At 41.3% G+C, this 16,258-nt stretch overlaps 1 protein-coding gene across 1 annotated transcript; it reads left to right on the forward strand.

The window, feature by feature from the left end:
• Positions 1-6,046: 6,046 nt before the first annotated feature.
• Positions 6,047-15,365, forward strand: LOC135501654 (serine/threonine-protein phosphatase 6 regulatory ankyrin repeat subunit B-like; the record flags this gene model as incomplete). Its single annotated transcript, XM_064793888.1, has 2 exons — positions 6,047-10,275; positions 10,938-15,365. A coding segment is annotated over one exon (4,221 nt), but the record flags the coding sequence as incomplete, so codon positions are not given.
• Positions 15,366-16,258: the final 893 nt, after the last annotated feature.

Consider the following 16,258-nt stretch of genomic DNA (forward strand, 5'->3'; position numbering starts at 1 on the left):
AAAAAAGTGTTTGGTGGTGTGTTTTAAACGTGAGTTCCTAGCTATTCCATTTTGATGGAAGGGCTTGCATACATAACAAAGGAAATCAGCTGATGGCCTAAATGAAAGATGTATACATGTTTATCCCAGCGGCAGGTCAACTTTGTGACATTCTTCGATATAGAATGGGAGTTGATATTGATGCCTGTCAAATGTATGCGAGGCCATAATGTAAGCTTAGTATAGAAATTCAAGTTTGGCGCAAGGTATGACATGTATGAGATATATTGACTGTACGTTGTGGGTCATAATTTGTGTTTTAACAATGCAGCTCCCCGACAAATCAACCGATGAGTTGGTATTGACGTTCATCTACTGTGAATGCAGGTCACCATGTTCAGCCAACCGTAGTATTCGCTTCAGATACCTTGCGTACTGCTTTACATGTTATTTAGGTCACGAATGATAAAGCTATGATATGAAAGCCTGCCCCAAATACATAAAAAAACACTAGCCCATTGCTTGCAATGAGAAGCCCCGAAGTATTGCATGATAATATCTAAGTTCTAATCCAAATGATAGTATTTTGAGGTGTTGTTTTGAAAATTCATCAAATCGACAGGGATTTTCAGTCTCGCACTAGGTCAGGGATGACACATTCGTTTCAAAGTTGAAACAAGTTGCATCGTATTTGACGAATTTCTCATGACAATTTTATATTTTGCTATCGCAATAATTGGAAATAAGACCAAGCCGTAACTACGTTGTTTCACTGGACTAAATCTTTATGGAACTAGTTAGGTCAATAAAGTTTCGGGTCGCGAAACGAAAATTCGTGTGTATGTAGGTAACTTCAGCTATTAGAGGATAAGGTAACTTGTATATTGTTTCATTCAAGAGCGCAGAGACAGTTCGTGACCGTATTTCATATTCAACAGAACTTTCTGAATGTACGAGTTTCGACCTCATCAGCATTTTGATAATGCATTTTGATGTTGATACTGTGTATGCGAATAAGATCTCTGCGGACGATTCAGCCGACGGAAAGACAAACCTTTGAATCTGATATTTGTGCGGTTATTGTGTCTACAATTCCACCGTCCAGATCGAATCCAAGAACCTAAGACTTCCTCCTCATACAGCTGCTGTCACAGGAACGATGCTGATTACCCCGAGCACAAGGATTCAAATAGGATCTGACGGTAATATTCTTCTCTTTACTTTTCCTGACCCTTAAGAGAACCTCACATGATATTCCAAATCAAACAATTACATTCGAGGCCGAAACTTTGGAGGAATACATTGCTACTAAGTCATATCCAATTGGTTGTCCTAAAGTCAATAAACATGTACTGAATTTAAACAATAAAAGGGACAATATAGGCATTGACAAACTATATCGTAGCTTGGCAAGTTGAAGTTAGCTTTCTAAAACGCATATCGCCCCTTCCAACAAACCAATTTCAAATCTCCGCGAGCTTGTTCCGTTCTATAGTGCATAGCGATACATAGCAGGCCTAGACCATGTATTCGCCGGGATTCTGGTCACGAGTCGGTATTGGGATAGAAGAGGTTGGGTTGGTTAGCAAGGACATACCTGTAAACAAGCTAATGTTTATTTCAACGCTTTTGAAGGCCATTGTGGTCGTGAGCAAGTGATCGACCTCATTAACAACTGATTCCCGTGATTTTCAGCGGGTGCGTCCCGGATTTAATTAGACCGTGGTACGTACACCTCTTTCATGGGTGATTATTGGGTCGTCGCTAACGCAGTGCAAACCCCTATTGTCAGTTTTCCGTGGATATGTCTGTGGCAGCATATGCCTAGCAACCATGCCTAACAACGGCCAATTTTACTTAGAAAAAACATTTTAATCATTTTTTTCGAAATTCGCTTCCTACGAATTTGTGCGGAATACATTAAGCCTCTTTGTCACCAATTTTCAGCAAAATCGGAGTAAAAGTGTAGGCGGTGAATCGATTTGTTTCAGCTCAACGGCTTCAGCCGATCGGGAATGCTATGCAAAACACCATTATGTATACGTCGTGACCACGCACACGAAAACATTCACCAATAAAATCGCTTATTGCACCCAACAAAACCACAGACAATCAAATATCTCGCGCGTATCACGTAACTAAGACTCTTATTAGATACATACTTGTGTATCTCTCCGTGTCGTTGTATTATTATTTCATAATCACCGATGGAAGTTGGGAATTTTCGCTAAATGTCAGCGTGCGATCGCCATTTCCTGACGTGTTTACAACTTGTCAGAGGCGGAGCGTAACTCAAAAATTAGCATCCGGAGTATGTATATTCAAGCTGACGGCGCCGCCTTATTCTTTCTACAATTGAATGTTAATGATTGTAAATCAGCAGGTGGGACCTATACATGTTCCAGACTCAATGTCACGTGGTTAGCCCGTCTGCTGTGTCCAATTTGCACGCCAAAGAAATCACAACAAATTCAAATCTCAGGCTGCTTGTTGATTGGGTGCAGACTGAGTGAACTGGCAATATCCAAATCGCTTGCCGCGAAGTGTGTAGCCCTTCACAAAATAGTGCAGACAAACATTATCAAAAAAGGGTATTAATTGACCGAATATGACGGATCTTTTTAATGGAATCTCAATTTCTAAACATTTCGAAATTTGCTATCGAGAGAAAATGCGATATTTTTGCTGGATAAAGTATTACAATTTTCTTGTAATAGTGATTAAACATTTGGGGCCAGGGTCATCATTGGAGCATAGTAAAATGTGGAATGATTAGCCTGGCACGGCGAGGGTGTGCTGTGTCCAGGAAATGGCGGTAAATGGGTTGTTCTCTGGCCGGGTTTCTCTAGCGGACTGATATCCGAGTTCGTCACAGTAAGCGATGATATAGGTCTGTATGTTCACTAGAAAAAGATGCGTGTCAAAGTGTCGAAGTATGTAATGAATTATTTCGAGATGGTTTATGCGTTTTTAAGTGACATTCCATGCATTGACACAGTCCAACATAATTCACAGATCACAACACTACTGTTGTAAAAATGTTTGCGTCCACTACTCGCAGCGATCCGACATATTCCTTCCCATGTTGTGGTATCTTAAAGTCCTAGCCAAGACGACGACCCATATTCGCCTAATGGCTTGTCATGGTTGGCACTGTATCGTACAAGAAGCATAAAGATAGCTTGAACAATTTAGCAATGTTTCGTTTCATATCGCGCTCTCTCAGTCATAAAATGGCATCGGCACTTCTGATTACCGTCCACCAAGGCATGCATATAAGCATGTGAGATACGAACGATGAGGCCGCGGTTGCTGAAGTAGACTGGAAAAAAAAGTAATAATTGCCAAAGTAGTGAGCGACTGCAACAACCTGAGCATTTCTGTGTGCCTCCTCAGTCTAAAAACGCACTCTTGTTGCGCGAATTTTACTTCGGAGTTCCGGACCGTTTTTCTTTCCGACCTGCGCTCCCAGGCCCAGCTCCTACGTACCTGGTATATGAAAGCGAAAGCATTGGCATTGAGGCGTCAGGTACGCCCGTCACGTGACTGCATGATATGAAGTGGCTTCGATAGAGTTTATTAATTTTTTCATTGTAAAAGCCCTTGACTTTAGATTACCTTTTGTTGATACGCACTGTATAATGCAGTGCATTCTCGGAGTTGAAGCATAGAATTGCGATGATATAATATGTTGCCATCTGCTTAAGACAGTACAATCAACAAGTCCAATTAATTTAATATAATCGTGCAAAAAACGGAGAGTTAAAAGAATCTCTCGTCCGCGAGAAAAAATAGTAACAGCTCCACAAACGAGAGATTTAGATTGGTGAAAGCCGCGATTTAAAGCACATGCGACGGTTATCACTTGTTTGGGCCAGTGCTTTACCAGGCGATTACAAGTTTGCCTGCAATGAAACACGAGATCTTAATGTCGCACAGATCAAGATAAAAAATTGAGACCGCTGCCTCGAAAATGAGGCCCAGTGTAAAATCATTTGTCTTAATGAACTATTTCACGCAGAAGCAGTGAGATAAGTCCAACCTTGGAAGAGTCAAGGCTAATCAAATTACAAAAGCCCCCTATATTCAAAACTGAGTGTTACCTCACCAATAGCTTGTTTTAAAAGTTTTCGTCTCTAATCAATGCTTGGTATTACATAATACATATAAATCAACACTGCGTTACAGTCGAATGTGTTAGAATCAGTTATATCATACTGTTTTAGTGTCAACCAATCGAATGAAGTCTCTTAGGAATGATGGCTTTTACAATGGGGCTTCGATAGAGTTTATTAATTTTTTCATTGTAAAAGCCATCATTCCTAAGAGACTTCATTCGATTGGTTGACACTAAAACAGTATGATATAACTGATTCTAACACATTCGACTGTAACGCAGTGTTGATTTATATGTATTATGTAATACCAAGCATTGATTAGAGACGAAAACTTTTAAAACAAGCTATTGGTGAGGTAACACTCAGTTTTGAATATAGGGGGCTTTTGTAATTTGATTAGCCTTGACTCTTCCAAGGTTGGACTTATCTCACTGCTTCTGCGTGAAATAGTTCATTAAGACAAATGATTTTACACTGGGCCTCATTTTCGAGGCAGCGGTCTCAATTTTTTATCTTGATCTGTGCGACATTAAGATCTCGTGTTTCATTGCAGGCAAACTTGTAATCGCCTGGTAAAGCACTGGCCCAAACAAGTGATAACCGTCGCATGTGCTTTAAATCGCGGCTTTCACCAATCTAAATCTCTCGTTTGTGGAGCTGTTACTATTTTTTCTCGCGGACGAGAGATTCTTTTAACTCTCCGTTTTTTGCACGATTATATTAAATTAATTGGACTTGTTGATTGTACTGTCTTAAGCAGATGGCAACATATTATATCATCGCAATTCTATGCTTCAACTCCGAGAATGCACTGCATTATACAGTGCGTATCAACAAAAGGTAATCTAAAGTCAAGGGGTTAATATTCCAAGGCTATTTAGTTTCAGAAGCTACATGTGGTCTACTATTGAAGAGGATATCCTCAGATTTCCATTGATACCATTCTTGCGTTATTACGGTCTCGCATGACCGAGTAAATTGTAATAGAAAATGACGAGTTCAAATCGAAAATTTCCAAGTTTGTGCAAGTTGAATGAATACGTTCAAATTGTACGTTTACAAACTTAAAAAGATCAAAACGAACACGATTTTCTCAGGAATTATTTGGCTTTATTCAGAGATCTTCTTATCTTGTATTTTATGCACCCACACTTTCAACATGCCCTCCGCCTCTTGCAACACAAAGTTCACAGCGATAGAGCATGCCCTGAACTGCTTGTCTGATCACTGCGCGATTCCTGCGTAAAACATCCACTTCGTGTTGAATTCGGCCCTCCAAGTCATTAAGATCACGGGGAGGAGTCGCAAACACCTTGTTTTTCATGTATCCCCAAAGGAAAAAAGTGAGAGATCAGTTTGTAATCGTTTATTTCAATTCACCAAACTTGGACATTTTTGGAGGAATGGTATTATTGGAAAGCTGAGGATCTCCTCTTCATTAGTAAACCACAATCATATTGTTAAACTAAATAGTATTGGCATATTAACCCCATGAATTTGGATTACCTTTTTTTGATACGCACTGTATTATGGAAATGTTTGATTTCCAGCTCCCAAGAACAGTCCACGATGCCAGCCACACGGCGCCTACTTGCTCTGTTCGATGCAGCAGCATTCGGTTATTTTTTGCTAATCAGATTCCTCCTGTCATTCTGTGAACTGGAGTACATATAAAGTGCAAAAATTACATGGATATCCTAATCTTCGCCTCGGCTATAGGAAACAAAGAGGTGGTGGATCTATTGATTAAAGCGGGGGCGAATATAGAATGTAAAGACAATGGCGGGAATACTCCAATCATCATTGCCTCGATTAATGGACACCAAGAGGTGGTGGATCTATTGATTAAAGCGGGGGCGGATATAGAATGTAAAGACAATGACGGGGATACTCCAATCATCATCGCCTCGATTAAAGGACACCAAGAGGTGGTGGAGCTATTGATTTAAGCGGGGGCGAATATAGAATGTAAACACAATGACGGGAATACTCCAATCATCATCGCCTCGATTAATGGACACCAAGAGGTGGTGGATCTATTGATTAAAGCGGGGGCGAATATAGAATGTAAACACAATGGCGGGAATACTCCAATCATCATCGCCTCGATTAATGGATACCAAGAGGTGGTGGATCTATTGATTAAAGCGGGGGCGAATATAGAATGTAAAAGCATTAGCGGGAATACTCCAATCATCATCGCCTCGATTAATGGACACCAAGAGGTGGTGGATCTATTGATTAAAGCGGGGGCGAATATAGAACATACCAACAATGAGGGAAGAACTCCGTTTGGTTGTGTTTCGATTGAAGGACACAAAGAGGTGGTGGATCTATTGATTAAAGCGGGGGCGAATATAGAATGTAAAGACAATGACGGAGATACTCCAATCATCATCGCCTCGATTAAAGGACACCAAGAGGTGGTGGATCTATTGATTAAAGCGGGGGCGAATATAGAATGTAAACACAATGGTGGGAATACTCCAATCATCATCGCCTCGACTAATCGACACCAAGAGGTGGTGGATCTATTGATTAAAGCGGGGGCGAATATAGAATGTAAAGACAATGACGGGAATACTCCAATCATCATCGCCTCGATTAATGGACACCAAGAGGTGGTGGATCTATTGATTAAAGCGGGGGCGAATATAGAATGTAAAGACAATGACGGGAATACTCCAATCATCATCGCCTCGATTAATGGACACCAAGAGGTGGTGGATCTATTGATTAAAGCGGGGGCGAATATAGAATGTAAAGACAATTGCAGGAATACTCCAATCATCATCGCCTCGATTAATGGATACAAAGAGGTGGTGGATCTTTTGATTAAAGCGGGGGCGAATATAGAATGTAAAGGCAATGGCGGGAATACTCCAATCATCAACGCCTCGATTAAAGGACACCAAGAGGTGGTGGATCTATTGATTAAAGCGGGGGCGGATATAGCATGTAAAGACAATGGCGGGAATACTCCAATCATCATCGCCTCGATTAATGGACACCAAGAGGTGGTGGATCTATTGATTAAAGCGGGGGCGAATATAGAATGTAAAGACAATGGCGGGAATACTCCAATCATCATCGCCTCGATTAATGGACACCAAGAGGTGGTGGATCTATTGATTAAAGCGGGGGCGAATATAGAATGTAAAGACAATGGCGGGAATACTCCAATCATCATCGCCTCGATTAAAGGACACCAAGAGGTGGTGGATCTATTGATTAAAGCGGGGGCGAATATAAAATGTAAAGACAATGGCGGGAATACTCCAATCATCAATGCCTCGATAAAAGGACACCAAGAGGTGGTGGATCTATTGATTAAAGCGGGGGCGAATATAGAATGTAAAGACAATGGCGGGAATACTCCAATCATCATCGCCTCGATTAAAGGACACCAAGAGGTGGTGGATCTATTGATTAAAGCGGGGGCGAATATAAAATGTAAAGACAATGGCGGGAATACTCCAATCATCATCGCCTCGATTAATGGACACCAAGAGGTGGTTGATCTATTGATTAAAGCGGGGGCGAATATAGAATGTAAAGGCAATGGCGGGAATACTCCAATCATCATCGCCTCGATTAATGGACACCAAGAGGTGGTGGATCTATTGATTAAAGCGGGGGCGAATATAGAATGTAAAGACAATGGCGGGAATACTCCAATCATCATCGCCTCGACTAATGGACACCAAGAGGTGGTGGATCTATTGATTAAAGCGGGGGCGAATATAGAATGTAAAGGCAATGGCGGGAATACTCCAATCATCTTCGCCTCGACTAATGGACACCAAGAGGTGGTGGATCTATTGATTAAAGCGGGGGCGAATATAGAATGTAAAAACATTAGCGGGAATACTCCAATCATCATCGCCTCGACTAATGGACACCAAGAGGTGGTGGATCTATTGATTAAAGCGGGGGCGAATATAGAATGTAAAGACAAGGACGGGGCTACTCCAATCATCATCGCCTCGACTGAAGGACATAAGGATGTGGTGGATCTATTAGTTAAAGCGGATGCAATTATTGAAGTCAGTAACTATGAAAACGACACTCCGATAGTTTGCGCAGCTAAATGGGGTAATGTTGAAATTGTTGACGTTTTGTTGAAAGAAGGTGCTTGTTCCAGAAGTTCTAGTTATGGATCGCTATTAAATATTGGTGCAACGTTTGGTCGACGACGGGTCGTTGAATATATTTTGAGACGCGGGATGTCATTAGAAATCCGTGACTTGAAAGGAAACACCCCACTTCAAAATGCAATCATAAAGGGTCATCTCTCAGTGGTCCAACTCCTAATAAGGAGTGGAGCAGATACATCCACATCAAACTCTTCGTCGGAGAGTATTATATATTCTGCTGCTTCGTGTGGCCATGCCGATATGGTGAAATACTTGGGAAGCAGTGATGCACGGAAGTTATTGGATTTGCCCAATGCCAGTGGATGGTCGCCTATTGCCAAGGCAGTTTCAGGTGGTCATTTTCGGACAGTTAGACAACTTCATCAGCTTGGAGCTGACATGAACTGCAGCGTAAATGGAAAAGGACTGCTTCATCTAGCAGCTGAGTCCGGTTGCCTAGATATCTATCAATATCTTATCATCGCTGGGCTTGACTGCAAACGACCCAACATCCATGGATTGAAGGCTTATGAATGCTTCCCCTTTCAATCAAAACTTAATTATCAAGCAAGCAACCGATTAGGACATTCCTCCGAACAAAGTCTCTCTTACGTCATGTCGCGATTAAATGAACAATATGCTACACCCGCGTATAGATACAAACTTTCAGAACTATCGTGTGTACTGGGACTAGGCAGCGTGAATATCATCGAGGGTGGTGTTTCAGAAACTATCATGGGGTTTGTAAGGGAGAAGGAGGTTGTTAAGGGTTTAGAGTTATGCGGAAGTTCGGCTGAAGGCACGAAGGTTCAGCTGCCTGATGAAATGGACTTCCTTAGATTGGTACATCCAACTCAATATAATCTCTCTCGAAACGAAATGGTTGACAACTTACATGGATATAAGTATATAAGAACTAGAAAAATTAAGAACAGGTTTTTATCAAGTAAAGCACTCCATGAGATTCAAAGCCAAAACCTAGAATCTAGCACAAAAGCCCAAGAGTCTAAAAAAAGCGGAGAAATCCTTTTGCAGGCAGTTGCTGGAGGAGGCGGTGCCAGTGTTCCTGTGACTATCAGATGGCCCGATGATAAACCTTTAAAACGCATTGTCTCAGATCATATAGTAACAACCTTACCAGTAGATGATTGGCCTGATGATTGGCAAGATGATTGGTCCAATTATGCACTACAGAAAGGAGAATCTGAAAGTGAGGTAACGGCGGACGTTTGTGTTTATCAACGGACCGGATGCATCTTATCTCAAGTTGATGCTAGAAGAGGATTGGCCAGTGTTCCTGTGACTATCAGAAGGCTTGAAAATATATCATCCAGTCTCCTTATCTCTTTGGATATAGTACCGATATTTCATGTTGATGATTGGCCAGACGATGCTATCAAGAAGACCTGGCGAATGGACGAGGACACCTTGAGGAAGAGTGGGTATAGGCTGGTCCTGAAACCGCCACACAAGGACAGTGAGTACGGACGGTTGCTACCCGAGGAAGACAGAGAAAGAATGTTGCGGATCTCCTTCTCTCATCTAGAACCTGTCACAATCGCACCTTTGGATCCAAGAATCAAAGACGCATACATCACAGCAAAGTGTCTGAGGTCACCTATGGCATGTGGCGTTGTGATTAGAGACACGAACGGCGTCATACATTTCGTCAGTCACTTCCTTACAAGCTACCTCCTGAAGACAGTCTTCCTCCATAACATAGACGACTTCCTTGAGACAAACAGGAGCCTGCCAGAGATGGTCTACATCATCTACAGCCAACTTGAGGATTACCTCGGCAAGGGCAACCTACCGTTCTACTGGCAGCCCAGCGTCAATCTGCTGGAAGGCTTGAAACTCAACATAGCCAAGTCTCATCAAGTCGCCAAGTTGATGAAGGCAATCGTTGGTAGGATGTCCCGCCTGGAGCGTGGTGATGAGAACCATGGTGACGACGCGAGGGAAGATGGGCCAAGCATTGAAGCCGCTGATGACGAGCCTGACATAGGTTGTTACATCGTCAGATTAGAATAGCGAGCAAGGTAACTCTCTTGGTCAATCCCATTGAAGACATATAGCTTTAAAATTAATAATTCACTCATCTTCGCGTACATTGTATATTCCGAGATGTCGGATATCAGAAAAGAGAATATCCTGATGATAGATCCTCTAGAATTCATTATAATTCATATCTAAACTTTTTGATGACCTTAAATCATGTTCAAGACATGCATAATTTTTTGACGACCTTAACCTAAATATCCATGTTTGATATCATAGTTTCTGTAGAGAGTTCCATTGCGTAAATTATGCTAATTACAGCAAGTCCTTCTTAGGATGTAAAGACCATACTAAATTACAGCACAGCCGGTAGAAATAATTCTTTCATTGTCTTTGATTACAGTGACCAATTCCCCTCTTGGTTCAAAAATGCACTTTATTTGAATGAACTATCTAACTACAATATCTCTCGTATTGGCCTACAATCCACCGAATAGATTCTTGGAGGGCTGGACAATGATTTGTCGTGCCTGACTTAAATAAATCAAATACTGTCATGGTCTTTCGGGCTTGCTTTCTTTTGTCTATCCCTCCAGCATGCAAGGTGATGGCGTCACGTGAAACCACTTCATACACAATAAATAGTGTTGAGTAATCGCTTTCAGAAGTACAATGTGCCTGATATTGATATGTTTATTTCCAGTAATCTTCACCCCGATGAACACTTTGTATGCGAGACGGATGCTCCGGTGTAACCACATCTATGGTTATTCCCTGACCTCACCCGGCCCCGCCAGTTCAAACCACGAGAGTGCATGTGTACGAGTTGGGCCGACGCGACAGGCGCAGCGGTCGGAGAGAGTCTCTGGCAGGGTATCTCGGACTTTGGTTCGAAATTCTAAAATACCTTGGTACCGTAAAGTCAACTTTTAAATGAAAAATGCATAAGCCTCGTTCTGAGAGTGGAGTGTTTTGGACACGCAACCAAGATGCTCTACCAAAGTTCCCTCGGGTTGCACTAAAATGTGGAACCATGCACACAGCTCACTTCAGAAGTTTGAGGCTCTCAAAACACTGCTTCAAACACAAATCAGCCAAGGAAGCATCAACCACCCTAAGTTTTTTAATGAGCACTACACATATTTGCCGAGAAAAACGCTCCAAATAGCCCATTTGCGCGGATTTTAGCGTCACTTGAGCGAGCCGATCCGGACTTCCTATAGGCGCTGCCGTAACATAATGTAAACAACGGCGCTACCGGCGCTCCGGGCAGGCGATGGATGGAATTTGCCAAATTCGCACATATTCAAGTTATTTCGTGGCCTATCTTTTTAAGTTTGAGGTATTTTAGAATAGAAATTGAACCCTCGGCTTCGGACCTTGGTTGAGTTACCAAGACACTCTCGGGTGGAGCTAAAATTTCGTCCAAACCCTCGCCTGTCGGCTCGGGTTTGGACTGTATTTTAGCTCCACCCTCGAGTGTCTTGGTAACTCAACCAAGGTCCTCCGCCTCGGGTTCAATTCCTTAATCGAAAGCCTCAAGTGCGTCAGGACCTTCAAAGCCAAGTGGTAGGGAATTCGTTCTCGAAATCAGTGACACCGGGCTCAAAATAGCTGCTATGTTGACTTTGAGAGAGAGAATGGTGAGGGATCGTGTGGTGTACAAAGGAAAACAAGCACGACCGTAACATTTTAGAAAACTTCTGAAATTATTCAGACCCCCTCCACCTCTTACAACTCTCCGTTATTCAGAGATGAAATTGCAAAACTGTAGACTTTCCGAGGTTGGGGACACATCACGGAGATGATATACCAAATGTTCACCACTTCTGAAAAAAAGTATCAGAACTTTCAGATTTTGGTAAAAAATGCACCCCCTAATTTTCGATGATTTCTGAAGTTTAACAATCTATTTTTTACTTTTAACTATGAAATTAATACAAAGGCGACACATTGGCATTGTTCATCTCGATTGAGTTGAATGTTGGATGGCATCCAACGACAATGCGTATATTATCTACATGGGGCTTGGCTTACATATCCAGACACTCTCAGATCGGTATTATGACATAGGAAGTTGGATGTTGCACTCAATTCCTTTCATAGTACTTATGAGTTACTTACACCCTTTGATATGCTGACTGCATGGGTGAACAAAGGTATGGACTGGTATATCTTGTATTGACATGTTAACTTGTATTGATATTGTAATTGCATGAGGTAGGGTAGCTACCTTATAACCTTGATATCCTTATGTATTGAATTGTATAAATTGTATTGTCATGTATTTACATGTATAAACTTGTATCGACTTATATTGTATTATGTTCGGTGTAACTTTTTATAATTATATGTGTCACAATATTATATGGTAGAAGTCAGAAGGCCTAGAGATTGCAAGCTATTTGAAGCCAGTCTATTACTATCATAACATTGTATTGCAAGAGAGTCACATTCATTATTTCCTATATTTTGTGAGTAACATTTAAGAGTGTGAAGCCTGGTAGGCCCTGTCACAAGTTCTAAATGATCAAGTGATTACGGTTTTATATACGCTTGTAATGACTCTCATTACAGAATGACTGCAAACTTGTGGATGGATATAGATTGAATACTCGTTAAGGTGATGCTATATAGTGCCTCCATGTTGCCAGTCAACAAGAATTCATCCAAAATATCCACAAACTGGTAAAAGTGTTACTCGGAGAACATAATAGTTTGCGTTGCGTCCGAACAACATGTTATATGACAAAGACAAGCAAGTGCTTTTACTTCAATTTTGTGCAGAAAGCTTTGTGTACATGTACAGTACATATAGCGTTTTAGATAAAATCACCCGCCAGTCTCTTTCATATGAGCCATTATCTTGTCCTATTTGTTGGTGTTTGAATCCGGTGTTCCTAATACATTAACATAATAAAGAGTGACTATATAGTTTCACCTTAAGGGTTGACAATAGGTACCGCCATTTTGTCGAGTCCTCCAAATCCTAAAGCCTTTAGAGCTCTTTCAAAACATAGTGAAAGCTCATTTCAAGGGCTGGAGTCTGTTTATTGCTTTCCAGAGAACAGCCTCCAGGGTTTTAAATGAGCATTCACTACATTTTGAAGGTGTTCTAATCGCTTTTTGATTGCAATTTCTAGCCAAAATGGCGGTACCTATAGTCAACCCTTAATCTTAGTGCACCTTCAGCTTTCCAACAATTGTTTGGGTGTCTTTTTAGACTTCAAACTATTTTGAGTTTCTCTCTAACGTTGTTTAAGCCAACTCGCTGGTCTTAATGACTGATCATAAAATTCAGTTTTATTTAAGCTACATGTGTGTATCTTTTCCCAATATATGTACCGTTTAGATATTCGCTGCAGTGGCGATTTTTACGTGACCATAATGAGACCGTAGAAGGTTATTCTAACGTGAATTATTTTGGCCGATACGCGAATTTGTTATGAAAGATAATTATTTAATGAAGGTTGAAAAGATTTTATGGCGGTAAAGGCTGGGTAATGACTGGTAATGTAGTGAGTGGGTTAACGTGACAAAACAACTGCGACTTGATCACTCATTGCAACCATTCCAGCGAAGTGTCCTTGCGAACCATATGCAAGTTATTGTAAACATTTTCAGTGAGATTTTGATTTTTGAAGGCCCAGGTGTCCTTGGTCGAAGTTGCTCAATGCAAATCTCCTTTGATTCAGAGTTTCCTAATGAGAATTTCATCATGGCATGTGTAAAAATAGGGAGTCGCTGTGAATGGTTGATTTTGGGTTGTAAACAATGGTTTTTGTGCCAAACAGGTGGGTTTTGGGTGGAAAGATTTGTTAGGATACAAATCCGGTGTTTTAAAAACTTGAAAGTGGCAAGAGTGGTTTTATTAAAGTGGTTTGGTGTTATTAGATTTACCTTAGTAAAATTTCAGTTCGAGATAAGACCACCATTGAATATTCATAGGTTGCAGTATTCAGACCTATCAACGAGAAGCTTTTCCGATTATCTTTAAAAATCCGCGGTCAACGACCACTTTAATTTCCACAAGTTTGTCGCCAGACTGTCCGAAATATCATATCCACATCTAAGATTCAATTCTTCCCGCAGTAATTGGTGCGACGTGGGCAAACTTTGGCAAATGAACTGATGAAAGTCTTTAACAAATCAATGGTGGTTTTGCCTCGTTGGACGAACGAGTCCTTCAGTTCTCACCCCCTATTCTAGTAGGCGCTGTCTACCCGTCTCAACACTTGCGACAGGCGAGACTTAAAAAAAGCAAGTCCTGGCTTTACTGTGTGTTTCTGAACCGGAGTCCGTTGCGATTATATTTTATAGTTCGGCTAATTCAAGGCATTATATGTGTACATGTAATCATGTGCAATTTCGCAAATCATTTTGATTACAGTTCAGTAATGCACAGATAGGGGGAGATATTGCTTGTAAATGGAATGTTCATAAAATTCGTGTCCGTCTTCAAGCAATAAGACTCGAAATATGGTTAGACACTTTATGTCATTCGGTACAGATTCATCCTAACCGGTGTAGAAGTAGAAAATGTCCGAGGGAAAAACCATCCACCCTATTGTATTTTGTCAGATTATGACATTATGGTTCTTTCGGTGACATTACCGTCAATAGGTCAGAGATTAAAGAGCATAATAGAATCCATGCTCCCCCGGAAATTCTATCCTGGGACATTTCAAACTTCTACACCGGACTCATTGAAAACACTCACATTTCCATATGAGGGCGGGGGGGGGGGGTCGTCTCAGATGTTTCTATCTCTTTGATACTCTCTGTAGTCAATGTGAGCCTTAGAGGCAGCACGTACTTGGATATCACTATGTATGTTTATTGTTGCTTTTGCACTGTTTAGTTTAGTTATCATGCTGTTTGTATTCTTAACATGAGGGACAGGATTTGCAACACTTACGAAGTGTACTAAGTATGTAACCATTATGATAGATGTATTTTATCGACGACTGTCTTTGATGAGTTCGCTGAGTCCTTGTACTACTAAGTGTGAAAGCCTATTTACAAGTGTCCCGTAAATGGATTCGCCCAGGACTTGATGATACTACGTACAGACATTCGTACCTCGTACTATGTTGCTCATAAAGATTGCGAAACCTCCCTATTATTTCAATAATTAGATTATAGCCCGAGGCAAGAAAATGACAAACATTGTTATCCGAGTTCGATATATATGTATAGCTATTATAGTAATTAACAGAGACTGGAGGGCACCGTAACTGTGGACGAAGCCTTTAAATGAACATGGACGAGACGCTCTTCTCTCGAAGTAAGGACTGGACAAGTGAGGCAAGGATGCCCGTTTTGGAAATTGCACCGAATCCCCCCCCCAAAACGCCTCGATTCGAATATGCAGCAGATACCACGGCGTAGCTAATTCAATTTTATTGTGGACCTCGTCCTTTTTATGAGACCTATCGGTTGTCGTTGGCTGTAACCTGGGACGATTCCAAGGTTGTGACAATGTCGTCATGTCCCGGGCAATGCCCGTGTCGTAGATCTAAGAGTTTGTTTAGCACTTCTCTACTTTTCTATAGAACCTGCTAGCGCAGAGCTAGCGAAAATTCCGACCACATCAGAATCACCTTTCCCGTGACACTTGGATGGGCGATAAAAATAACATAACGAAATTTGAGTCAGTTCGGATGCAACCAGCTGTCCCGGTACGAGTGTGTGCCTGAGAAAGCGTCTTACCGTTCCTTGGCCCATTCCTACATTGCTTATTATCAGAAAACACTCACTGTTCGGGAAAAAAATCTTGTCACACGTAGAGGCCGTACAAAATACAACAACATGGAGTCGATACATTTCACGAGAGTCAGGATGAGCTGCGATTGAAGGTTAGAGCATCTACAGGCAATCTTCAATCTTGCCTGCCCTGACTTTAAAGCGTCAAATACAAAAGTTAGCAAGTCACACTTGCGAATAAAAAAGTGTTTGGTGGTGTTTTTTAAACGTGAGTTCCTAGCTTTTCCATTTTGATGGACGGGCTTGCATACATAACTA

This window comes from Lineus longissimus, chromosome 17, assembly GCF_910592395.1.
Source record: "Lineus longissimus chromosome 17, tnLinLong1.2, whole genome shotgun sequence".
NCBI lineage: Eukaryota > Metazoa > Nemertea > Pilidiophora > Heteronemertea > Lineidae > Lineus > Lineus longissimus.